This window comes from Myiozetetes cayanensis, unplaced genomic scaffold (assembly GCF_022539395.1).
Source record: "Myiozetetes cayanensis isolate MyiCay16 unplaced genomic scaffold, myiCay2020 scf10, whole genome shotgun sequence".
Classification (NCBI taxonomy): Eukaryota; Metazoa; Chordata; class Aves; order Passeriformes; family Tyrannidae; genus Myiozetetes; species Myiozetetes cayanensis.
The window spans coordinates 33843466-33869633 of NW_026086605.1; the positions used below are offsets into that span (position 1 = coordinate 33843466).

General features: G+C 49.2%; 1 protein-coding gene across 1 annotated transcript; it reads right to left on the minus strand.

Annotated features, from left to right (window-relative positions):
* Nucleotides 1–1484: 1484 nt before the first annotated feature.
* Nucleotides 1485–16632, minus strand: MINPP1 (multiple inositol-polyphosphate phosphatase 1). The gene is made up of 5 exons (XM_050305658.1): nt 16072–16632; nt 15229–15417; nt 14768–14865; nt 13738–13871; nt 1485–5123 (listed from the first exon to the last, which is right to left on the minus strand). Exons 1-5 carry the CDS (start codon nt 16613–16615, stop codon nt 4724–4726), a joined length of 1365 nt encoding a protein of 454 aa, XP_050161615.1. The 5' UTR covers nt 16616–16632; the 3' UTR covers nt 1485–4723.
* Between the last annotated feature and the right edge of the window lie 9536 nt (nt 16633–26168).

Consider the following 26168-nt stretch of genomic DNA (forward strand, 5'->3'; position numbering starts at 1 on the left):
TCAAGGAAAACCCCATGGCCACAAGTCAGCAGTGTGTGGGAAATATTTGCTCCATCCCTACACATCTGCTCAGCCACCACATCCTACCAAAAGCCAGAGGTCGGCAGGCTAAAGGACCTGCAGCCTGATCCAACCTGGTTCCTCTTCCTGGGATCAGCTGGGCACCTTCCATTTCTGGAAGACCTGTTATCATACCCAGCGTTATCACATCCAGGGAGCCATTTGAGAGCTACAGGTTATTGGTGTGGAAAAGTTCTGCAAGAGCTCCTCTGACCCCTGAATAAATAAGGAATTCAGCTCCTTCAACAATAATCCCTTCCCTGAAGAGCAGGGATTTGTTTCTGTTAACTGAACACAGTAAGAGGTGTGCTCAAACCTTTCACCAGAATGTCAGAAAAACAATGCTCCCTTTAAACCCTTTCTCAAAGGGATTGTTAAAATAAATAAATGATTGAATCCATCACCATAAACTCCATATGGTGTCAGCCTGAACCTCCCCTATCTTGATTTTACATAAAGATAACTCTTTAAAGGTATTGAAGCAAGCTGGGTGGAAATAAAATTAGCTATAAACCTAACTGTCTCTATATAATCTTCATTTTCCACTTGTGGAAGGCAAACAAGGGAGAGCAATAAAGTCAGAGGGCCTTTACAAACACATCCCTGTATCAGATCTGGAAGCAGAACCCAGCTCTGGCCTGGCATGTATTATTCCACAGCCAGAAGAATAAAAAACCTTCTTCAAAAACATTATCACCATCAGAAACAGAGCAATTTAGAAACAGCTTTCTACTTACTGGCCCCCAAATCCTGAGCAACCAGGCAGACAAACAGCACTCACAGCAGCTGAACTGGACACCAAGGAGTTGGCTGAGTCTTCTTGCTGAAGATGAATCTGAAGGTGGCAAAACACACCCACACCCCCATCAGTCAGAGCAACACCAGACACGGGCAGGGCTTTTAAACCCAAGGAAGCCACGACACACAAAGCCAAGGGTGGCCTCAAGGCAGCAGATCCAGAGGAGGAGGAAAGGTGGGAAGAAAGAGCCTTCCTAAGAGTCTGGATGTTCTGAGCTTCCCCTGGCTCTCAGGGCTTTGGTGTTCCTCCCCCCTGAAGGCTCTAAATGATTTTGGGGTCTCAGTTTTTGAGGCATTTCACTCCTTTTCCTAGAGAGTTTGGGGGGTTTCTTTGTTTTAAACAAGACAGCCTCAATTATTTTCTGTTTCCAGCTTGCAGACTAATACATCTTCACAGAAAATGCAGAAACAGCACAGGATCAAAGATGCTGTTCAGTCACCACATCCTTTCTGCATCTGCAAAATCCTTGTCAGGAAATCGCTGCTGTTTTTTTTAAATCAGGGCTCCTGGAAACAAGAGGAAATCTTTACACTTCCCTCAAAACATGAGAGAGTAAAAACCCAATTAAGGCATTTTCTATTAACCATTGAAGACTTAAAATAATCAGAGACACCAACACGAGCAGTATCAACTCACCGAATGTATTTTGAAGTAGAACACAGTCATGATACTGAAGATCATCAGAGATGAAAGAAGGGTGCAGTTTTATTTCACTACAAATCCACAGTAAGTTCTCAAAATTCATCCAGTTAGTGCCATTATTATTATTATTATTATTACAAATTGGCATTGGCCAGCTCGACAAAGATTAGACATTTAACAAACTACACCACATTTCACACATATTTAAGGCCAGTGGCCAAGAACACTGTCAGTATTTTCCATCGGTGAAAGCTTCCAGTTTGAGAAAGGTTGCAAAGAGTCCTTGACAGAAGACTGAGATGAGGCACCCAGAGGCCAGGTGAAGGAGGAGAAAGCATTCTTTTCCTTGCAGGATGTGGGAATGTGCCATGCCAGGAGATGTGGCAGCCTCTTCAAGCCCTGCTCACACTGGATAGGAATATTTTAACCCACTTCAGTATCTGAACAAGTGTCTGTGTTGACCAGATGAAAGGGTCAGAGTGAAGAAGTCACCTGCCCAGTGGTAAGAGTCAATTTAAGTGCCCAGAGTATTTACATGTCCCAACACTTCTAATGGTGCAAAGTTTCCACACTGAGCCTCTAATTGTGCTGAAGGGGTGAGTCAGAGCATCCTCTACACCCAGAGCAGCACATTCCCCTTTCCAGTTAACTGCTGACACCGCTGAAGCCAGATCTGCTTGGCTGGAGGTATGATGGACCTGCACCCCAAGGTAAAACAGGGAATAACCCCTGAGGAACCATCCTGGGCAGAAGTACATGATACCCCGCTGCAGAAAGGGATTTTTTGGTCCCTCCACCTCACCTGGCACACGGTCAGAAAAGCCATCAAGTGCAACGTGCTCCCCTCTCCACAAGGAAGAAGGATGTACCTTTTAACAAATGTGATGCCTCAAAATCAGTCTTGCTGAACCGACAACAGAATCCTCCATTCATCTCCCATAGTCAGGCTTTCATCCCTTCTGTCCATGAATCATCACAGGGTGACTGACTCACCGAAAAAAAAAAATATTTGTTCAGAGGTGGATTTTCTCACTCCGGGTATCTGCTGTTTCCAAAGTCAACTGCCTTTAAACAAAGGTTCATTTCTTTGCAGCTCGCTGCCAGTGTTGCAACCGAGTCCCTAACTGGCACCAGTCACAGCAATTACCATCAGATGATTTGGTCTCAAGGTGGGATCATGTGAAAAAGGAGCCATGCAGAGCTTACAGAGCAGTAAAGTGAGATGCGGGGGCTGACAATCATCCTGACCTACATCCCTGCGTTGGTGTCAGCCCTGAACTCCTCCCCAGCCCTTTCACCACCTTGCAGAGGGAGCTGCAAGAGCCAACACAGGCCGAGTGTTTCACTGGGATGTTCATGCTGGAATACCCACCAGATTTAGCCAGTATATTCAGTAATCTCTACTGGTGAACCAATGAAACAGGGCCCTGTGTGCCCAGGGGGAGAAAAACCCTCAACTCCAAGAACAGTAAAAAACAGGTGTTCAGTGGCTCCTTAACTCACAGGTATGTCAATCTAAAGGGCTTTTCCACAAGCCATATTAAAAAGAAGTGACAGAAGCCTAAGTAAGTCCTCAAGAAAGATTAAAATAAATCACACACTAAGTTTAACTCCTCAGCTTCGAGGCGGTTGGGCTTTCTCTTCTCTGATTTTGTTTCTGCAGCAGTGAAGTTCCCAGTTCTGAAGGGGAGCCTACAAGAGGAACTTAGTCCTCAGCAAATGAAGGGTATAAACCTACAGTGCTCCTGATATGCTGTGGTAATCGCTTATTCCAACCTTTCACCTCCTCCCCAGGTAACACAGCAGAACACACCTCACTTTAGGGGCTGAGCTCTGGAACACTCAGCTGTGGGCTGAGAGAACACACTTCAGGATTTACCAGCACCATAAATCCAAACCTTCACTTGCTTCAGGGCAACTTGCTCACACAGCCATTCCCTTCCAGGTGGTGAAGGAATTTTATCTGACTCCCTGCATTTCAGACACATCTCTTCGGTTTTCCTCTCTCTGCCACGCTGCAGAGCTCTGAAATACTTGCCAGCTTTCAGTCATAAGTGAACCTACTTTAAGTGCAGCTGCTTCGAAAGATCACCAGTCCTTCTATGCAATTCATCTCTTTAAAACCAGCTGCACTTCAAAACCAAGGTGGCACATCAAACATGTAAGGCCTATGTAAGTGGCACCAAACGTGGTGGCTTAAAGGCAGCAGGAGTCAAACCTCACCCAGATCTTTATACAGTCCAAAATCCACCTGGATTTCGGGCTAGCAACAATCCCATTTCCAGCAGGAGGGCTGGAGACATCCAGACATCCCTTCCATCCAGAGCTGCTGGGAATACTGCCAGCACCTAGACAGGACCAAAGGCTGTTCAGAGTCATAGCAGAGCTCACCCTAAATGTCCCAGCCCAAACCTTCAACACCAGAAATGAAGGGTGACAGGGAAAGAACAGCCCAGATAATTTTAGAGAACAACTGCTGCATCTCCCAGAGCAACTTAAAGGAAGAATGGCTACTTCCCACTCCCTCACTTCTTTATGTTTATTTTTACTCCTTCTTTTTAAAGATGATTTACTTACCCCAGAGGCTAAGTTGGTATGTGGGATGGGTCAGTGAGGACTTTTAAGATTTCTACCTCCTCACCCCTTTTCAGGTAGGTAATGCATGCAGGAACGCTGCAAATCCTCCTGCTTTAAAATGCCCAAAAAAGAGATGGTGCTGTCCAGGCAGAAGTTGTGCAGCTGTGAAGAAAGACTGTGCACTCTTTCCCTTCTACAAGCTCAGGAGAAAGAGTAAAAAAAGCTCACAGGTTTGAAGTATTTCATGCCTGGCACAGGAAGACAGCAGCAAACAACAAAGGCAGTGCAAAGCAATACTGAATCAGTCCAACCACCTGCAGCTCTGATAAAAGAGAAGCTGCCCCAGCTCTTAAATCCATCTGTGGCACATTCATAGAGGGACTGACCAATGAACTCAGCTTATTTGTACACACAAACACACGGGGACTCATCTTGCATCACAGACTTTTTACAAATGCTCGGCAACTTCCCTGTTACAGCGTTTGTTTTTGTAGTTCTGCTTACGCAACAGAGAACCAGCACACCGAGCTGAGACAACCCACCAAATCTGCAAGTCTGGAAAGTCAACACAGCAGCAGCAAATCATCCAAAGTGCTCATTTACAAGGCCTGTCGAACCAAACTGAGACCGACACGCGGAGCAGCCTCACAGCTCGTCCACAGCAGTGACGTTCACTTTGGGCAGCTCGCACTCCTCCTTGAAGTGGCAGTTCTCCAGCAGGTCCCTGTAGTAGTCCTTCAGGTCAGCGTACGTGGAGATGGTCTCGTTGGAGTGATGGAAGGACATGGGTCTCTCATTCAGCAGCATCTGCACCTGATACTCCTCCCTGGAGGCGTTCACGTGGTCGCAGTGGTAGAGCACGAACACCAGGTTGGCCGCGTAAGGCACGATCCGGCCGCTGCGGAATTTCCGGTGTGTTTGCCTGGCGAAATTGCTGGCCAGGAGAGGTTCCTCATCTTTGAAGAAACCCATCAGGGCAAGCAGGGGCTGCAGTGTCTCTGCATGCCCAACTTGGACAATCAGAGGTGAAGAAATGGGTTTTGAACTACAAAAGAAAAGAGCGGAAGGGATGAGCGAGAGCCCGAGCTTTAGAACAAACACACCGACGCCACACACGGCAGCCGAGGCTCAGGGACACCTTCGGCTTGCTTTGGTACAGAGAAAATCCTGCTTGGGAATATCACTGCATGACAGACAGTTTGAAAGGCAGCTTCCTAAATTTTGTCCCAGTTTAAGGCATCGATTCTTACAGAAACTGTAGAGAGTGCACCCTCAGTGCACTCCCTGCCAGGAGAGGGGAGCCAGGGGGGGTTGGGCTCTGCTCCCAGGGAACAGGGACAGGAGGAGAGGGAATGGCCTCCAGCTGTGCCAGGGGAGGGTCAGGTTGGACATCAAGAGGAATTTTCGCTGGAAAGGGTGTTCAGGCCTTGGCAGGGGCTGCCCAGGGAGGTTTGGAGTCCCCACCCCTGGAGGTGTCCAAGGAAGGACTGGCTGTGTCACTCAGTGCTCTGGGCTGGGGACAAGGTGGGGATGGGGCACAGAGTGGACTCTGTGGTGTCAAAGGCCTTTCCCAGTCTGAATGATTCCATGATTCTAAATTGTAATAAATGTAGTTGGGCTACAGCTGGAGCCTCATATGATTAACAAAAGTAAGAAATACACTAATGGTTTGCATCCATATACTCAGCACATCTCTGACTCCTGGTGTGAACCCACTCACTTGTGCTCTTCCCAGCCATGGGATGATCCACTGACCAAGCAACAGCCAAGAACAGGTTTGGATTAGACGTAAGATTTTTAGATAGCAGTGGCTCCTCCCATCAGGAAGTAGATAAGGGCAGCAGATCACAAAGCAAGGCTTTGTTAACATAGAGAGTCAAGCCCTCCATAAAATGTAAGAGTCCTCTTCCAATCACCACCACCATTTCCCAAATTTAGATTGAAGACAGCAGCCCAGCCATTAGAGGAAAACAGTTGTCCCTCCCTAATTTATAAGTCCAAATTATAAGCAGGATTCCAGCTAGTCAAGAAGGACACTCAGCACACGGGACAGCCAATTAAGCCACTGATCCGTACCAAGAACAAAGCCTGAACACCGAGGAGAGTTTGTGCAACAAAAGCTCACACACTGCTCAGCCCAAGGGAAGATAAGAGCTGGCCTGCTGTGCCAGGAAGCACCAGCCAAGAGGAAAATCTGACCCTTGTTCCAGAGAAAGAGGATGGCTTTTGGGGAGCATTTCCAAGTGGCACAAGGAGCCCACGTGCCTTGATCCAGCACGTGGAAATACACGTTCAGCTTTCGGGAGACACGCCCCACTTGGCCTGAAAAGGAGGCGTTTCCTCCGCTCCAACTCAACGCCAGAGCGGTTAACTGGGAAATTTGCCTGTGGATTGGGAGTTCGATCAGATAAGCAGGAATTCAGTGTTGGCACAGGATGGGTCCCACCAGTTCCACATAGCCATGGTTGGAGAGTCTGACACACCCTGCACCGTGCTGCTCCTGGGGAACCCGGGCCCTTGTGCCTCCACTCCTCAGACACGCGTGTACACACGTGCACAGACTCCCCCCTCAGGCCAGAGCCTCATCCTCCTCCCATCCCTTACAAGAGAAATCCCAACCCTGCCTCTGCTTCCCCTCCAAAAGAAGCAGCATTCAGAACACAGAGCAGTTCTGTCTGGAGGACATTCTGTTTTTCCTCTGGTGCACCAGGAGCTGCGCGTTTACCACAGCTCCTCTTCCTGCTTCTCCAAAATGAGCGTTTCTCCCTGTGTTCTCTCCCCCAGCTCTTTATGACTCCCTTCACTCATTTTAAAATTGTCAAGCTTTTGGATCCTTCAGTGCCTTCCTCTTCCCTTCCCTCTCTGTTCCTTGTTCACCTCTCCTGCTCACTTGACTAATTCCTGGATATCCTGCCCCTCCACACACACCTGCAGGGAAGTATTTTTCGGTTTTAGGACACGTTCACCTCCCTTCTGTCAGTCAACCAAGAGGAGCAGCAGCAAAACACAGAAGGAGACAAGAGGCTGCTCCTTTGATCCCCTGCAATTTCCAGCTCAGAGGTCTCCAGGTTCATCCATCTAATAAATCTTTCCTTTGCCAAATCTCCCCTCAAAGCCACACATGTTTCTCACCATCCCATGGCAAGGAGCTGCACAGCTCCACACACTGCTCTCAATTTGTTCTCTTTGTAGAGGCCGTGGCCCATTTAATCCTTTCTACTCACAGCTTTGCAATAATATTCTTTCCAGCTACAGTGACCTCAAAACTCGACTCCTGAGCAGTAACTTTTCCCAGATTCTACCTGACGGGTGATAAGATCATTTTTTCCTGTGGGGATTACTTGACTGCTCTGCAGTTTCCCAGCCCAGTTGGTCTCACCAGGTCCTTTACAACCTTCCCAGCAGAAACAACTCATCCTTTTTATCTTGATTAGAGCTGCCATATTTGCAGTGCCACTGAACTTCTCACCTCCTTTTTACTGGGTCATGTACCACATGCAAATCCCTCCACATTCATCTCTGCTAGGAAAAGAAATCCATCAGCTGTCCCTACCCTCCATTTCTTGGAATTTTATTCATTTCTACCCACTTAAGGACCTTTCCCCTTTAACCCCACCCACAGGATTTCTTTAGATAAGGAAACCTGTTGGAAGATGTCTGGAAATCATGACTGTGGCTCCCAGATTTTACACTCACTGATCCTTCCTAAGAGCTCCAAGAGCCACATTTTCCTTTCACTGACACTACTCATGTTCATCGATGAGCTCACCAAAAGTAGTTTCGGGCTTTATTTCTACAAGAATGGCCCTTAATTCTGACTCTCTCCTGGAGCTGCTTTCTGAATTTTCCCTTTATTTAATTATTTGTATTTAAATCATCACATCTGCCAGGCCCCAGAAGCTTCTTGGCTCTTATTTCAGCTATTTCCTTCAGGTTTTTAGCACTCTAGGGGTAACATCACCCAGCTCTAGCAACTTGGCACATTTTCACCTCCTCCCAGCTGCATGGTGGTCTTTTTAGATTTATAGTTTACTAAGCAAGGAAGCCAGTAGTGTAAATATGCAGCTGAAGACTCCAAATCCAGCATTACATAGACATTATTCATTCCACAGGGAGTGGATTTCATATCCCACCCCTCCAAAAAATGTTTCAGAAATACTAAGACCAAAAAAAAAAACCACCACCCAAAAAATTAAAATTAACATTCTGGCTATCAGTGCTGGCTTTAAGCAAAGTTTGGCTCTGTTTTCCAGTTAGCAGGAATGTTGAAATGGAAGCAAATCACCAAAAAAGATGGTGAATATCTGAGTTAAAAAACCAGCAAGACATAGGTTTCCAAAGCAGGAAACAAATTATAACATATACACACAGAGAGGTTTATGAGAACAAGAATAGAAAAGCTCCTGAAGACAAAAGAAGGACTAAACAGGGCACTCATTCTCACTGTAACTGGAGTTTTTACTTCACTGGCTTTAGTGTCACGAAATGCTCATGCTGAGAGGACAAACTGTCCTGGGAGGCAAAATAAACTTTTCCCAGTCACAGGTGTCCCACTGGATGATTTTCATGAGGATTAGAACTGTTTCCTGATCTGACACACTCCTGAGTCTTCAATAGCTCTAACACAGCATGCTTGGTGTCTCATTTCCCAGACTACTCAAGCACTCCCTGTTCAGTGTCTGGGGTCAGGACTCCAGTTCAGATGTGGTTTCGTATCATCTAATGATGACAATAAAAGTGGCCATCAAGGTTAAAGTAGCAATATTTTTAGTTATGGGGACAGTGACAGACGGCCTCTTCAGAGGATGCACCCAGGCAAAGGTTACCACTGCCCCTACATTTCTGATAAAGGCAGGACAAGCCACAAACCACTGATAAAACTCCTCTAACAGTAGCACATGGTAATAAAACATTAAAGGGAAGGCCTGATGTTTCCACACTGCATCTGCTTCCCAATCAAGTCATGACTCAGCGTCGCGCTGGAAGCTTCAAAGTTCTCGACACCTCCGGCAGCTGCCACCGGTGTTACAATTCACTTCTGGGAGCTCAGTGGGGGAAAGCCCACTGAATAAACCTCCACCTTTGAATGGAGTTGCACAAAGCTCTGCCATAAAACATTAAGAGCTTGTGTAAAGGTGATTGCTGCAGGTTGATTTTGTCCCCATCGCACGGGGCACTTGCAAGATCAGCAGCAGCGGCTGTCGAGGGCAGAGCTCAGGGTTCACCGCAGACGTGTGGCTGCTCCAGCTACTGAACCACCCACACTGGGGTTTTTAGAGGTTATTTTTACCTTTTAAGTCAATCTGACCAGAGCTGAACAATTCATCGGCATGACCCCAAAAGCCAAGTCTCACCATGGGGAAAAAAAAAATAAAAAAATAAGGCTTGGTGGAGAAGCAGAGAGTGGGATTTATCATCCAGGCAAGTTCTAGTTCTCCTCAATCCCAGTAGATTCAGGTTTAAGCTGGAATCTTCTGCACCAGCTCACCCATCCTCAGCAGCAGATCATCCCCACCCTTCCCAGGACCACTGACAGTTCACTTGCTCCATATCCAAAGTGATATTTCTTTTAACCAAACTGTATTTCCTGACGTGACTTTCAGTTAGAGATAACACAAAACCCATGAAATAGTGGGTTAAGAAAACATTTTCTACAGCAAAACCTACAAACCTCATGTAAAAATCCTCCAAGGACTCCAAAGAATGTAAGTTTTAACACCCGTTTAACAAGCAAGCTTAGATCACATTCTGTCCTTTTTAGCCAGGACTAAGGACTCCAAAACCTGTTTTCAGCCATAGGATAAATTCATCCTTCCCCCCCTCCCTGGGATTTACTTCTGGGAAAAACAGCTGGAGGAACCTTAAACCTGCAAGGAAACAGCAGAGATCAGGGAATGCAGTGGCAGTGGTGGGACTCAGAGGGCAGCAGAAACATTAAAAAGTGGTGTTGCTCAGAGCCACCACAAACACTGACAAGGTAAAAGATTTCTTCTTCTCCAACCAGGCCACACATGGGCTCATTCATGACAAAGGCTGAAGGGACTACACAAAACTCATTAAAAACCCCCAATTAAAAGGCGACAGCTCTTATCTAGTCCTGAAAGAGTTAATCACTCAGCTAATAAGGCTTCAAACCAATTGTGTCAGGAAGTGACCCACAAAGAGGATGGCAAATTACAGGGGACTATAAAAACTACCAGTAAATTGCCAAATTAGTCTGTTTACCTTACAGCTTAGCCTGGTAGAACTCACAAAGATCATCTTCACTTCATCTTGAACTACATCCAAATGAGCCTTTTTTCTTTTTAAGCAGCTTGAACCTGCTGTCACTCAGAGGAAACCCCCGAATATTTTGCAATGTCTGTGTGTAGCCTGGTTGGTATTTTCCATCCACGCTATAAATACTGAGAAGGCTGCCCAAAGCATGCCTCCCAATTTCCAGAGCCTTATGGCAGGTAATCCATAATAACTGGGATTTAATATTCTTTCACGAGCAAGAAAGGCAGAATTGTTAAATATTTGAAGCTATAAGGGGAAAAAGAAAAAATTTAAAACAGTTACAGCGAATAGCTGAGATGCTTAAAGTGTGCCACAACCAATCTGCAAATCCACCCTTGCCCAAGCGTGTGGCTGCAAAGGCTTTTAAAAAAAATCAGATTACCAGCTTCATATTACACTAACTACCAAAACACACAGATTTCTCATCAACACACACTGTTGGCAGAATACTCTTCACTAAACTGCTGGGAAAACCAACAGTGAAGCAGAATTCCCAGTCAGCTTCTTTGCCACATAGTTGCATAGCCTGACTATTTTCTATCCCTAGGAGGAAGATCTGGGAAAAACCACAGTTCTTACGCCTTCACAAAAATAAAAGTGCTTTATGGACTGAGATAACTGCCCAAGAATGCCATTTCAGCACAGCAAATCACCTGGTTTCATTCTATGTGCAAATCTTGTGATAAATACAAAGAAATTAATTCAGTGTAAGAAGATTTGTAGGGAAGAGAGTCCTGCTCCCCAACCTCTCCCAAAAAACGGGCTCATGACACTTCCTTACAGAGCTGGTAAGAAGGTGAGCAGGCTGCAAGGTCAGGAATCACTTCATGGAAGAAAAAGGGTTACAATAAAAGCCAGGTTGCTCTTTTTAATTTCCTTGTAACTGGGAATGAAAACAGGACAAAGCTATTCAGCAGAAATACATAAAGTATTCCACAAAAACACAGCACTGCCAACACTGTTCTCTGCTGCCAAGCCTGGAGCTGAACAGATAACTCAGATCCCTCAGCTTCTTGCTGGAACACAAATGCTTCTCTTTCTACTTTTGGATAGGCCAACCTAAGCTTTCCGGAAAGAAAAGAGATCTTGGGGCAATTGGAAGTAAATTTCCTGTTCTTAAGTTTTTAGAGCAAGCAGCCAGACACAAATCAATGTTAAACACCGTTAAATGGGAACAACATCCCACTAAGAGACATTTCGTCGCCACAAAAGTCCATTTTCTGAGTGAGGAATCGCTGCAAAAATATTTAACCCGTTGCCCTGAAGCTGAACACCACCATGAAGAGAAAGAAGAGGCACTCACGCCCAAATATTTTCTGTTATTAACACTGGCGTTGCATGTTTTGTTTTCATTTGTACTCTCACACGGCCACGGCATCTGGGCTAAGTGTCTCTCCCAGACGGGAAAGGATTGGCCGCACCTCCGCTCCGTAGCTCCCGAGAGACACGAGCTGCTCCAGTACCGCGGCAGATTCCCCACCTCCTCTGCAGGGATACCCAATCCAGGCTATTCCCGGTGTCTCCGGTGCTCCACGACCGCCACCTTCCGTTTGCGGAGCGGAGTCACACGCGCTCCTTCAGCGCCCGGCGAGCTCCCCTTCCCTTCCCGCTCGGGATGATGCTCATCCCGCTCACCCGGCTCCGAATGCCACAGGATTTACGGTCCCCACCCTTCACACTCACTGCCCGCGCCCCTCTGGGGTGGCAAAACACGGCGAGAGCCCCGGGGATTGCAAGTGAAATTCCACGGCCAAGGCTGGAAGGCGGGATGAGGTTACAGCGTTCCCTTGGGTACCTCAAACACCTGCTCTCTTCCCAGCTCCTAACGTAGCACAGGTCTGTGATTCACGGTTGGTTTTGTGGGGTTTTTTTTTCAGATTTCAGAAGGACAGAGCAGTTCTAAGTGCCTTCCTTCTCTGTTATCTGTTAACCTGCACTCCTTCCCGACCATCCTGACAGGCACAGCAACCCTCTGTTCCCAGCAGGGTGTTAATGGCCCCCTGCCCTAATGGATTTTCCCCTCAGCTCTTCCAGGAGGCTGAAGAAAGGACTAAGAAGTTTAAATCAACAGTGGTGTAGCACAACCACTGCTTTAACTCCACCATTACCACAAAGGTTTCACCGCTCCCACACACCACAGCACAATTCCTCAACCCAGCTTGGCTCTAGAGGGCTTAGTTATCAACACCAAAGCTGAATTTGCTGGTTGCAAGTTCAAGTTACTTGTACACTGATTTATAGCGAGCATTTAATGGCACAGTATTTATACAATCTAATGGTCATATCCTTGATATCATGTACATTTTAAAAACATTTCCATACTAATCTGCCAAGGTATTCATTCGTGTGACTGATCACTGAACTATGAATTTGTAATTGTTCAGTTTGCAAGAGGGACGTGCACATAGATTGTAAATTACCACTTAAAGCACCTCTCTCAAAAAAGAAAAAAAGTCATCAGCACATGACAGCAAATGCAGGTGATTCTGTGCCACAAACATCCCAACCTGTAACTGAATCAAAACTGATCCCAGTTCTATCCCTGTTTTACTTCTCCCCATCAAACCAATCCACACAAGACAAGAGCAACACCAAGCAGCTCCCAAACCCCAACTGCTGCAGGCTCAGAGGAGTAAACACCACCCAAAAATAGCACATCCCTGACACTACAAAGGCAGTTTTGAGGACTGCACAACACAGCACCTGGAGTGCCACTGCTGCTGTTCTTCCACTGACACAGAGTGACTTGTCAAGTCCCAGGAATAATCCAAGACAAATGACTTTATTAGGGCACCACCCTTTGAGGGCACCTGGGTACTGCACCTTCAAGTCTCCTAATAGTTACCTGTAGAGCCTAATAATCTTCCTAACAGCTCCCAAATTATGCCTTTGCTGTGAAAGGATGGGAAGTAAACATCCTAAACAGTGGGAAACTAAACATCCTAGGCAGGGGTCTGACCCGACTGATGGGCTGAACCACTGAATCACGTGACAAATGAAGCCATTTACAACAATTTCAGGGGAATTGTCTTTTTCCTGTTCTTACGAGACACTGTTTTCACCCAGTGGTCTCTTCTCAAACTGTGCAGGAAGAGAACACCACTAGCAGACAGCAGCTGGCTGTCCCCAAGGGCCTGTGTGGATCAGCAAGTTAAAAAGAAGGAATTCCATTAGCTGGGCACAAGAGCATCAATAAAAAAACTGCATGTACTCTTTTAAAGTAACATTTTTCCATTAAGAATTCACCTGGCTCCAACTTTCCTAATATTGTCCTGTTTGGAACTAAAGTACTGAGCTTCTATTCACGTGAAATCCAGCTCAGGATTGACCACAACCAATTTGAAAACTCAACCCCAAAGCACTGAAGCCTTTCGATTTACCTTTTGCTCTCTTCCACCGCTTTGTCCAAATGCTGGAAGATATCTTGGAATAAAATGCAGCTGGAGCGACTATTGATGTCATAGCCATATCCTCTCTTCCAGTACTGCTTCAGGTCATTCAGGTACTCCAGGACCTAAAGGTAGTGCAATGATAAAAACCTGTGAGCTCAAAGGCAAAATAAGCCCCCCAGATGTTGCCACACACTGAAAGAGATGGACAAATCTGACACAAAATCAACCTGAAACAGACACAACTGTGCCTTGGATTTATGCAAGAGCACGTGCTGCTCTCCTTGTCCTCTGTTCCTGCCATCAAAGTTGTTTCTCACCTCGCTGCTGAGTTATTTATAAACACATTTAACAGACTTTAGCCAGCCACCTACCCATGCACAAGTCTCCCCTCTTTCCTAAGGGTGGAAATTTCCTAAACAGCCTCAGGAAAGCCTTCCAGAACATCAAAGAGTACATCAAACACTTTTTCAAAGAGGAAGAACAAACATTTGTCTCATTTATCTGGGTTAATAATAACAGGTTTAGGTATCTTGATAATCCTCAAAACCACATAAAAAGAGTCTTAGAGACCCTAGAGGACCTCATTTTATGTCCTCTGAAATAAATCTTATCATATGATTTTATCATATGAAGGCTGTCCAGATGTTACAGAAATAAGTATTATATGAATTAAGCACATGAGGAAAAGACAATTTATGCCAGGGCAAATCAAGACTGCACCAGCACTCAAGTCTGAATAAAGGATATTTCAGTCCTGCTGCTTGATTAATACAGAGCTCTTTGGAGAACAGAGTAAGTTTTGTGCCTCCTGATTTAACAAAACACACCTTCTGACTGTGCAAAGAGAGTTAAATCTAGACATTATGGCATCTTCTGAAGGTTTCTCAAATATCTCTCCCTTTTAGCACACTGCAGAATGGTTTGGGTTGGAAAGAACCTTAAAGGTCATCTAATTCCAACACCCTGCCACGGGCAGAGACAACTTCCACTATTCCAGGTTGCTCTGAGCCCCACATACCTTGGCATCTTCTTCAGTGAAGAGTGAACACCATGGGGAGGTCACATTTTTTATAGCCAACTCATAAGAGCAGGTGAGAAAAGCCACTTGAACAAGATCTGCAATAAATCCAACAAACAAGCAAAAGATAAAGAAAGTACTGCTACACAAGTAGCAACCTACTCTCAACCTACCCACTCCAGAAAGTGGAGTTAAAAGAATAACACTCAAATCCCTCCAAACAAAGGTAAAGTTGCTTTAGTCTAAAGGAGATATATTTTCAAACATCATCTTCTTCTGACCAGGAACTAACTAACATTCATTACTGCAACACCAACATACACTTACAGCTTGATGCATTTAGAGACTGCATCTCCAACCTACAGCACACTCTAAATTACCTACTCTGCATAACTACAAGTCTTGGAAGTTGTTCTCAGCCAGACTTGGAGCCAAAGTCACCTGTAACAGCAACTACTTACCTGCATTTAACTCCTCCACTGGCAAACACAAGGCACTCGCCACCTTCTCCAAGACCTTCTTCATCTCGGGCCCTTCTTTGAAGGCGCTCACCTGGCACATGGCCGCGTCGTTCTCCTCCACCAGGGCTACAAACTTGGCGCAGTGATCAAAAAACCGCATCAGGGAATCATTCACTTGGACCTCCACCTCTGAAAGCAAACGTGGGCATCAGGAGAAGCACCGCCAGCCCCACGGGGAGCAAAGCCCGGCCACCCCGACACCCTCCTGGGGACGGTCCGGCCACCGCTGCGGTGTCCCCAGGGAGGGGATGCAGATACAGGGTCCCCCTCAGCCTGGGCAAGGGGGACATGGGACTGGTCTTGTGGCTTCCCTCAGCCACGGGCCAGCGGGGAGGGCGTGGGGCTCCTCCAGCCCCTTTGGCAGAACCGGGAATCCTGCAGGGAGGGCTTGGGAGTTTCTCGGAGGGGGGAGGGCACGCAGCTCCCTCAGGGTGGGCACAGGACTCCGCCAGCCCCTCTTCGAGTCCTCAGGGAGAGTATGGGACACCCCCATCCCCTCGGGGAGAGACGGGAATCCCTCAGGGAAGGCCTCCCGGGGTCTTCCCCAGCCCCACGGGGAGGACACGGGAATCCCTCGGTCAGGGCAGGGGTCTCCCTCAGCCCCTCAGCGAGCAGCGGGAGCTCCTTCAGGGAGGCCACAGGAGACCCTCAACCGCTTCAGGAGAGCTGCGAATCCCTCAGGGAGGGCGTGGGATTCCCTTACCCTTCTAGGAGGGCACGGCACTCCCCCAGGGAGGGCGCGGGGCTCCCGTAGGGAAGGGGGGTCGGGTGTGCCGGACTCACCGTCGCCGCCGAGACTGAGGTCGGGCCCGAGCCCGCGGCGGAAGGCGGCCCCGCTCTGCAGGCAGCGGTGCTTGGAGCTGCTGGCCAGCGCCAGGCGGCGGCGGGCGGCGAAGAGCGCGGGGAAGCGGGCGGCCAGGCGGCGGGCCAGCTGCTCCATGTCCCGCCGGCCCTGCGGCGCCAGCCGCCCGTCCAGGCTCTCCTCGTACCACATGGGCCAGGCGGCCAGCGCGGCGGCGGCGGGGCAGGCTGTGGGCTCCGCGGGCCGGCGGAGCAGCCGGGCGTGCAGCTCGCCCAGCCGGCGGACCTGCCCGGCCGTGGGGTAGCGGGTGCCGTGGCGGAGCACGGCGCGGAGCTGCAGCGGAGTGCAGGTGGCGGGCGGCGACTCGCCCGCGCCGGGACCCAGCGACAGCGGGTCGCGCACCAGGTGCGGGTTCACCTCCTCGTAGCGGGACTTGGTGCCGAAGTAGCCGCTCAAGCCCGCGCTCGCCGGCGGCAGGACGAGGAGCAGCAGGAGGAGAGAGCAGACCGGCCCGCACGGCGCCATGGCGGCAACTGCGCGGCTGCCGCAGGAAGAGGCGGAGCGGCGGCGCCTCCTCACGGCTTCACCCGCCGGGGGCGCCGCCCCAGCCCGGGGCTCTTATAGCCGGGAGCAGCGGAGCCGCCCCTCACGGCTGCACCCTCCCCCGGGACCGCCCCGGCCCGGGACACTCGTAGCCAGGTGAAGGAACCGCCTCCTCAGGGTTTTGTACGCCTCAGTTCGGGGGTATCGTACCGAGGCGGAGCGAAGCAGAGCCGCCCGCCTCCCGGCTTCACCCGCCTCAGGAGCCGCCCCTCAGCCCAGGGTCTCGTCCGGAGCTGCCCCCTCACGGCCTCGCCCGCCTCAGCCCGGGGCACCCGCACCCGGCGAGGGTGTGGCGGGGAACCCTGAGGGGAGCCATGAGCCCTCAGGCCTGTTTTTGCACCTCCTTTGCCTCTGTGGAGCCTCCCGAACTGCACAGAGCTCCATAAACCCATAAAGGTTTACCCGACGTATCAGACGTGAGAGGAAAGGTTTATTTTCCCTGTGCAAGGCGCCAATAACGCCAGGCAGAACATGGACTGCAGTAAGGAACGAGAGGCAGAGAAAAGGTATGTTTTCTTTGTCTGCGTATAAAACTCAGAGCAAACCTTATGAACGTGAGCCCTCAGATGGGCTCCTGTGTCCCAGATGTGCTAGATCTCAGAAATTTAACACTGCTCCTGCATCTTCACTGCAGTTTGCAATATATGACCAACTCAAAGGTTTAGTGTTAAGAAAAAATCCAACTTTTTTGACTGGCAACAGATGTGCTGTTGTCCCTGGTGTCCTGTTTTAGAAAATCTCTCTGTAGATGTAAAGCAGTAGCAGAAACTTGTAAAGGAATCCCTACCACGTTTTATTCAACAAATTAGTCTAACTAGCATTTAAATTAGCTAAATATTAAGACATAAGCTTCAGTCAAAATCCTGGCTTAGGCCATGCTGGAAATCGGGCAAGTGGGGATGTGGAAGTGAACTTTAGAGCTATCTCTGTTTCTCAGAGCTCTGTGAAAACTTGAGATATGATGTGCCTATCTCCAGCATCAGAGAAGCCTCGGGCTTAGATAGATTTTTAAAATGTCAGCACGCTCCCTTTCTTTGTGCTTTTCCATGACAAAAATTCATCCCAAACCAGGAATGCTGCTGGAGGCTGCAGCTCCCCTTATAGCCTGCTTTGTCCTCCAACATGGGTAAGATAACTCCAGAAGGGCGTTTCAAAGGTGGTTTTGGCCCCTTTTTTGCCAAAAAGCAGCCAAATTCCACTCAAAATGTGATGCTGTGAGGGGACTGTGGGTCAGTGCTGCAGGGGTTGGGACATGTGGCTTTTTCAATAGAATTGTTGAATATCCTGAGTTGGAAGGGATCCACTTGGATCATTGCATCACAGAATCATTTAAGTTGGAAAAGACCTCTCAGACCATCGAGTGGTCTCAGGCACCAACCTGTGCCTGATCCCCCCGTTGTCCCCCAGCCCAGAGCACTTGAGTGCCATGTCCAGTCCTTCCTTGGACACCTCCAGGGCTGGGGACTCCACCACCTCCCTGGGCAGCCCCTGCCGAGGCCTGACCACCCTTTCCAGCAAGAAATTTCTCCTGATGTCCAACCTGACCCTCCCCTGGCACAGCTTGAGGCTGTTTCCTCTTGTCCTGTCCCTTGTGCTCTGCTCCCAGGGAACAGGGGAACAAGGAACTCCACCCTCGTGTCAGGGAGTTGCAGAGGGTGATAAGACACACCCCTGAGCCTCCTCAGAGGAGTCCAACTCCTTTTAACACGGTTTTTGTGTTCCCAGCAGGAACAGGTGGAAATATGGAGCAGTGGAAAAACGAGGGGGAGCGCAAAGTTTGCAGCCAGGGATGCTTCCAGCCAGAAGAGGCATCCAGAGAGCCACCAGTATTGGTAATAATCACAGGATCACAGCCTGGGTCAGGCTGGAAGGGACCACAGTGGGGATCTGCTCCCACCTCCCTGCTCCAGCAGGGCCATCCCAGAACACACGGCACAGGAGTGTGTCCAGACAGCTCTGGAATATCTCCAGTGAGGAGACTCCACACCCTCTCTGGGCAGCCTGATCAGTGCTTGGTCATTGCACAGATTCTTCCTCCTGTGCAGGTGGAGCTTCCTGGGCATCAGTTCCTGCCCGTTCCTCTTGTGCCACTGCTGGGCCTCCCCGAGCAGAGCCTGGGCCATCCTCTTGGCACCCTCCCTTCGGATGCTCAGTCCCACCCCGCTGGCATAGCTGGCAGCGTGGAATGAAGGCATTGTAATAATCTATCCAGAAAAGCTCAGAAAGGCTTAGAAAAGCAAAGAATAAAAAAAAGAGTCATCCCGTGGAAAAGCCTGAGCACACTGGTGACACATCAGGTTATGAAACGATTTGGGCAAAAGCAGAAGCAAAACATCCCCGGTGCTGATTACACCCGTTTTCACCTAAACCCTCACTGCTAAATAGGTAACAGTTTGTAGCTAAGGAAACAGAGGCATCTGTAGCAAAAAGCAAGGCTTGTTGTTAACAAAAACATCTCCAGTCTCATGAGAAAGGCTTAGCTTTTGGCCCTCAGGATGTCCTGGGGAGAACTATGTTTTCATGCAGTCAGATTTTACTCCCTGCCTACACAGTCAGGCTGTTGCTTTATACAGTTGACAGCTTTCACTGAATAAATAAATTTTCATGGTTGAAAATATGGGAATAAGTAAGTGTTTAAAAGCTTCTGGGCAAAGTTATGGGCTCTCAAGGCTAAGCAGACTTAGCTGTCTCCCAGTGATACCGTGCAGGGCTGCTTGGCACGTTTCCTGCTGGCTTTGGGAAAGGAGAAGTAGGGGCTGCAAACTAAATGATCTTCTAGGAGGCTTTGGCTTTTGTGAAAGGTTACATCTTACCAAGCAGAACGGCAGCTTTCAGGGCATGGAGCAAAAATTGTGGACAGTGGGGATTTTGTGCTGTTTGTTCCATGAAGATAATACAGGGTTGGTTTTGTGATCTCTGAATGCCACCAGCTGACCTCAAATCGATCTCTCTTGACAGGTGACGCGCTCAGCTGTTCTGCTGGGGCTTCTGTCACTGCCTGTGTCACCAAGACCCCTGTGTGTGAGCCATGCTGAAGGGTGTGAAGGAAGAGGGAGCAATTCCACGGTGACTCAGGGGACAACCTCCCCAGTGCAGAGGTGGAAACCCCAGGGCACCTCGTTTTAATTGCCAGCACTGTTGAGCAGGTAAACAAACCCTTAATGGCTGCACATGCATTTCAGTGGTCATGGAGCTCAGATTAAACAGCAGTTTCTGCACAAAGGGGAGGCTAAAAATTGTTTTATAAGAGAGGACACTGCTATAAAACAGTGATAATTCAGGATCGGTGAGACAAACCAACCTGGTTTTATCATTTGTTTAGTGTGGCTCTTTTAGATTCAAAAGGTTCCTCACAAATTGTTCCAGCGGGCTTTATAATTTTACAAGGCCGGACTAAATTGGTTAAGTAAGCGTTTCAAAACCAGCACAGAGAAGGAATTTGGATTTCAGGTTGAACACAGGTCCTGAGGGGATAACATGCAAAAACTTCAACGTAATTCCACAGTTTATATTATGCACATCTACCACAATAATTTCTAGCACATCATCTTTTATAACAAAACCAGGGTGGAACTGCCAACAGTGCAGTTTTCAGAAAATACTGTCTTAAGGTGGTTTGAACATTAAATTGTTCAGTTCTGTATTTTGAAGGGTTTCACGGTATTTTTTTCCTGTGTATCTGTTAAGACCTGGATAATCTCATTAATAAAATATCACTCCACGAGGAGCCACGGCAGCTCCAGTTCACATCCCAAAACTACAGACAAAGCATTTACACAACAGCCACGTTGCCATTTTCATCCTCCACAAGTACTGTCATGTTCTTTTTTGATCTTGTTGTGCCTTCTTTGTGTTTAAATGAGAAGCCTAAAGCATTTACAAACATGCCTGTTTGCAAATGCAACATTATCAGATTGTTCTCTCTCCCTTTCTCCTTTCTCTTTTTTGTTTCTTTCCATTTTCAAGTGTGGTGATCTTGAGGGGGGTTATTTCATGACTCACGTTTCCATTCAGTAGCATTTTTTTGTTCTCTTGCAGTGCAGTCAAATTAGTCCTGCCCTGAACAAATCCTTTATTTCTGCTTCGTCTCTGGATTTTCCAGAGGGTTGCCTCAACTTTCCAACCAAGCTACATTCCAAATGACCGAGCAAGTTAATGCACCAACCTCTTATGAAAGCACCTTTTTTTTCTTATCAATCCTTCCTGCTCCTCAGTGCTTTGCTGGCCTGTAATTGCAATTAATGGTAATGTATTTCTTCAGCAGTCAAAGGGCAGAAAAAAGATATTTCAATGCATCCCCAGCTGAGTGTCTGCTATTACCTGGTCTTTTCAGGAGTGAAGAAGCTGCTCCCGTGGCCAGTCCGAGCCTTGGGGTAATTCCCATCATACAGAACTCCCTGCCTGCAGCTGTAACAGTCAGGAATGGTTCTAGGTTTCAGCTCTCTGTATAATTCTTTTAAACCCAATGATATCAATTACGTGGTCCAGGGAGGAAAAGGTGTTGCCCTCTAATTCTGTGTTCTGCTTTCTTTCCCATGCAACCCCATTCCTTTAGGAGAAGAAATAATTATAGAATCATAGAATGGCCTAGGTTGGGAGGGACCTTAAAGCTCATCCAGTCCCACCCCCTACCACGGGCAGTGACACCTTCCACCAGCCCAGGTTGCTCCAAGCCCTGTCCAACCTGGCCTTGGACACTTCCAGGGACCCAGGGGCAGTCACAGCTTCTCTGGGCAACCTGTGCCAGGGCCTGCCCACCCTCACAGGGAAGAATTTCTTCCCAATATCCCATCTAACCCTGCCCTCTGTCAGGGGAAGCCATTCCCCCTTGTCCTGGCACTCCAGGCCCTTGGAAATAGTCTCTCTCCATCTTTCTTGCAGGCTCCCTTCAGGTCCTGGAAGGTAATTTTATTGTCTGCAGTTCGGTCACCCCAAAGCTTCTCCTCTCCAGGCTGAACAATCTCAACTCTCCCAGCCTTTCCTGCCAGCAGAGCTGCTCCATCCTCTTATCCTCTTGGTGCCTCCTCTGGACTCTGTTGCAGCAGCTCCATGTCCTTGCTGTGCTGTTCCCCAGGGCTGGAGCAGCTCTGCAGGGGGGGTGTACCCTGAGGGGCAGAGGGGCAGAATCCCCCCCTCCTCTGCTGCCCACGCTGTGGGATCAGCCCAGGGCACGGGGGGTTTCTGGGCTGGGGGCAGGTCCAGCCTCTCCCCCACCAGCACCCCCAGGGCCTTCTCCCCAGGGCTGCTCCCTCTGCGGCCCAGCCAGCAGCCCAGGAGTGATCTCCGTGAGGGTGTCACTGCTCTGGCTCTGGGCCTGGGCAGGAGGGGTGGGGCAGGGCAGAGGCGAGCTGATGGCAGACTGATCTGGCACAAAGAGGGGCAGAAAGACAGAGGGGTGTGGTGGAGACTCAGAGGAGGTGGAGGGTGTGGGCTTGGAGCAACTCAGCCTGCTTTAGGGTCACGCCTTCACACTTGGAGGTGATGCACCAGCACAGCAGCTTCGGGAGTTCCTTGTGTGCTTCATAGCATCAATAACTGAGCTGCTTTTATTTCTCCCACGAGGAGGGTATTTCACCCTTTTCCCCGTGAACTTCTCTGGCTCACACGCAGCAGCCTCTGTTTGCGCTCAGCAAGCACAGCTGAGCTGCTGGTGGGCGAGATGGTGGCATCCAGAAAGCCAGGCTGTTGATCCTCTGTCAGTTGGCATCACATCTCAGCTCTCCGGTGCAAGGCCACGTCAGCAGAGTGGGACTCGCTTTGAGGCTTTGCTTTTGTACCCTGGGTGCAAAACTGCTTTGATCTGGGGACACTGCCAGGTCCCTGCTGCTTCTTCAGAAGTGGTCTGCGCTGAGGGCAGAGCCACCCCCTGATTGCTGTCACAGCCGTGTCCTGAGGAGGCCGTGTGTCACATGCCTTGTTCTCCCAGAAAACACGGAAGCCTTTGGGGATCCCAAGTGGTTTGGCCTCTTTGCAAGCAGAGTTTCTGGTCTTGCAGTGTGGCTTCGCCCTGCGTGGGCAACTCTGTCGGCCTGGCCACCCCATAATTATGTGGTTGCCTTTCTGGAGCACGTCAGGCCCTTCCAGTTCTCGAGCAGTGTGACCCCACATAGCAAAACAGTCAGGCTGTAGAACAGCTTGGAGTGTCAAAAATGCAGAGATAAATTCGGAAAGCCTCAAAATCCAGCCAAACCGGGTTTTCCAAGAGTAAAAATAAATCATGACGGTTTCTTTTTCCAGGTAAGTAAGAGGAGGACAGAAGCTACACAGTGTGAACGTGTGCTTTGTATATGGAAAAGGAAAATTTCTGGGTTGTATTTTCACCACATAACGGGCAGAAAGAAACTCAAAGATTTGAACATGTTCAGTGCAAGGCACTAGTCAGAACAGTGAAAGAACTGGACAGGACAAGAGCAAATGGCTTCAGGTGGCACCAGGGCAGGGTCAGGTTGGACATCAGGAGGAATTTCTGCACTGGAAAGGGTGGTCAGGCCTTGGCAGGGGCTGCCCAGGGAGTGGTGGAGTCCCCACCCCTGGAGGTGTCCAAGGCAGGCCTGGCTGTGGCACTCAGTGCTCTGGGCTGGGGGACAAGGTGGGCATCGGGCACAGGGAGATCTTTTCCAATCTAAATGATTTTGGGATCCCACGAACTGACCAGAGTAATTAATTCGGTCCAGTGGCATTCTTTTTGGTATGCTTCTGTCAGACTGGGTTCGGGCTTGGACGGCCAAAAAAAGGCCATAATAACTGAGTCTGCTGACAGCACAAAGCTCAGCAGTGACCCAGAGATGGGCTGAGGTTTACCAGGGAGGACATTATCAGTCGAGACAGGGAGAGATTAACGCTCCCCACTGTGGCACTGCCCCGGTCACAGCATGGGCACCCACAGCCACAGCCACATCCACCCAAGTGCAGGATCGCAGGGAAGCGCTGCTGGGGCACTGCACAGTTCACAAGAGGGCACTCAGGTGGGTGCAAACTGGCCATGAGTGAACACGGGCTGGACAGGAGGAAGATTCTCATCTGCACAGGGCAGCTTTGGGAAGAGCCTTCCAGCAGTAAATGACCCAGCTGGCCTCAAGGTAAGCTTGGCAAGATGATAAACTTCCTCAGTGAGAGGGTGGAGGTGGTTTGCCTGCCGCTGATGGGAGATACTGAGCTCGGTGAGACAGGAGGCTTTTAGTCCTGTGCCCTGTTCTCCTCTTCTGCTTCCAGCCAGAGGTTCAAGCCTGCTTTTATGCCCAAGCTTCTTACCCAAGACAACAGGGCTGTCGTAGTGACAACGCCGATAGCGTGACTTCCATGGCCAGGGCCATCCATCCATCCATCCCCCGCAGGAAAAGAGCTCTGAAAGAGCTTTGGAAAAACTCGGTGTCAGGAGTTGGCATGAAACAAACCCAACTGTATCACACTGCATTCAAAGCCACATCTTGTTAAATCATTCCGGGTGAAGAACTGGAAACGGGGGCAGTTCGCCAAGTTATTCAGCAGATGTACAGTCACGGCTGGTCAGCAGCTTTCTAAAATTACAGCAGTCATCTAAGACAGATTTTCTTCATGACCAAGGCACCTTTTTAATAGATTCAGTAAATAAAATGTTGTCTGGTAACATTTGTCCTAATCCTAAGGCAGAAAATTATCCTTGTGATGCTGCTTTTCAATTCCTTCGGCATTTTTTATTGCTGCTCAGAGTTTTTATTTTCTTTAAAAAAAAAAGTGTTGATCACCCACATTATCCTTAGAAAAACCAAGGCCACCTTAACTTTTATCTGCCAATGGATGTAAGAGTCTGTCTTATAGATATTTATTTTAAGAAGTTTAGAGGCAATTTAAATGCCATTCAAAATTTCTTTCTTATCTAGACTAGTTAACTTTGCCACTTCATTTTTTCTATGGGAGGTAACAACTCACTGCTGGCTCACTTCTCTTTTCTGTGTGCTCTTCACTGCCTTGTTTTGTGAAGCTTACCTTTCATCTCCTCTAGATCTGAGAGATGGTGAGGCATTAGGAAGCCAAAGAAATTACTGTACTTGCTAATACCCTCACACAAGAGGAGAAGCAAATATCAACTATGAACTCCTAGTCCCTTTGGTGCTAAATTGAAGACAGGTGCTTGTTCTGTCCTCCCCAAAGTCTGCAGCCATGCCAAAAGTACATCATGGTTATGGTAGCGAGGGCAGTCCATACCAGTTGTCACAAAATCCCAGAATCCTTTAGGCTGGAAAAGCCCTCCCAGCCCATGGATCCCCCCTGTGCCCGATGCCCACCTTGTCCCCCAGCCCAGAGCACTGAGTGCCACAGCCAGGCCTGCCTTGGGCACCTCCAGGGGTGGGGACTCCAAACCTACCTGGGCAGCCCCTGCCAAGGCCTGACCACCCTTTCCAGCAAGAAATTCCATCTGATGTCCACCCTGCCCCTCTCCTGGCACAGCTTGAGGCCGTTCCCTCTCCTCCTGTCCCTGTTCCCTGGGAGCAGAGCCCGGCCCCCCCCGGCTCCCCCCTCCTGTCAGGGAGTTGCAGAGCCAGAAGGTCCCCCCTGAGCCTCCTTTTCTCCAGGCTGAGCTCCCCCAGCTCCCTCAGCCCCTCCTGCTGCTCCAACCCCTTCCCAGCTCCGTTCCCTTCCCTGCACACGCTCCAGCCCCTCTGGGTCCCTCCTGTTGAGGGCCCAGAACTGGGCACAGCCCTGGGGGTCCCTCAGCGGTGCCAGCACAGGGACAATCCCTGCTCTGGGCCTGTGCCCACCCCGTGGCTGGCACAGCCCAGGGACCCTTGGCCTTCTTGCCCCCCTGGGCACAGCCGGGCTCATGTCCAGCCCCTGTCCCCAGCACCCCCAGGGCCTTTCCCAGCTTTCCAGCCCCTCTGGCCCAGCCTGGAGCTGCGGGGCTTGGTGTGACCCAAGGGCAGGACCCGGCACTGGGCCTTGTTGGAGCTCAGCCCACAGACCCAGCCTGTGCAGATCCCTGTGCAGACCCTTCCTGCCCCCCAGCACATCAACACTCCCACCCAGCTTGATTGTTTCCTGCAAACTTACTGAGGGTGCAGCCCCAAATCTCACACTCAAACTGACTGAGATCTGTCCTCTGTGCTCACAGTCTGGTTAGTTCTGGCTCTTACGTGTCTAGCTGGTTTTATGTTTTCCAGGCAGTGTGGGTTGCAAACAAAGCATATAATCCACAAATGCTTTTGGAAAGGTTTTTCACCTCCCAAAGCCGGGCTGGGAGTGGTGGCAAACAGAGCTCTGCAGAGGAAAGATGTTGTTTTGCTCTGCAGCTTTGCCCGGAGCTCAGCTGATCCTGCCTGCGTTTCCGAGCACAGATCTGTGTAACGGGAATGAAGGGGCACGTCAGTCATCGGGCTCTTTCTTTTAGCCCTGTTAGCAGTTCCAGCACAAAAGGCAAACCAACAGAAAGAGGGCATTCAGCTGGGGTTAGCTGAGTCTTAGTCTTTTGTCTGGAAAATCCTTAACTTCCCCATTGAAG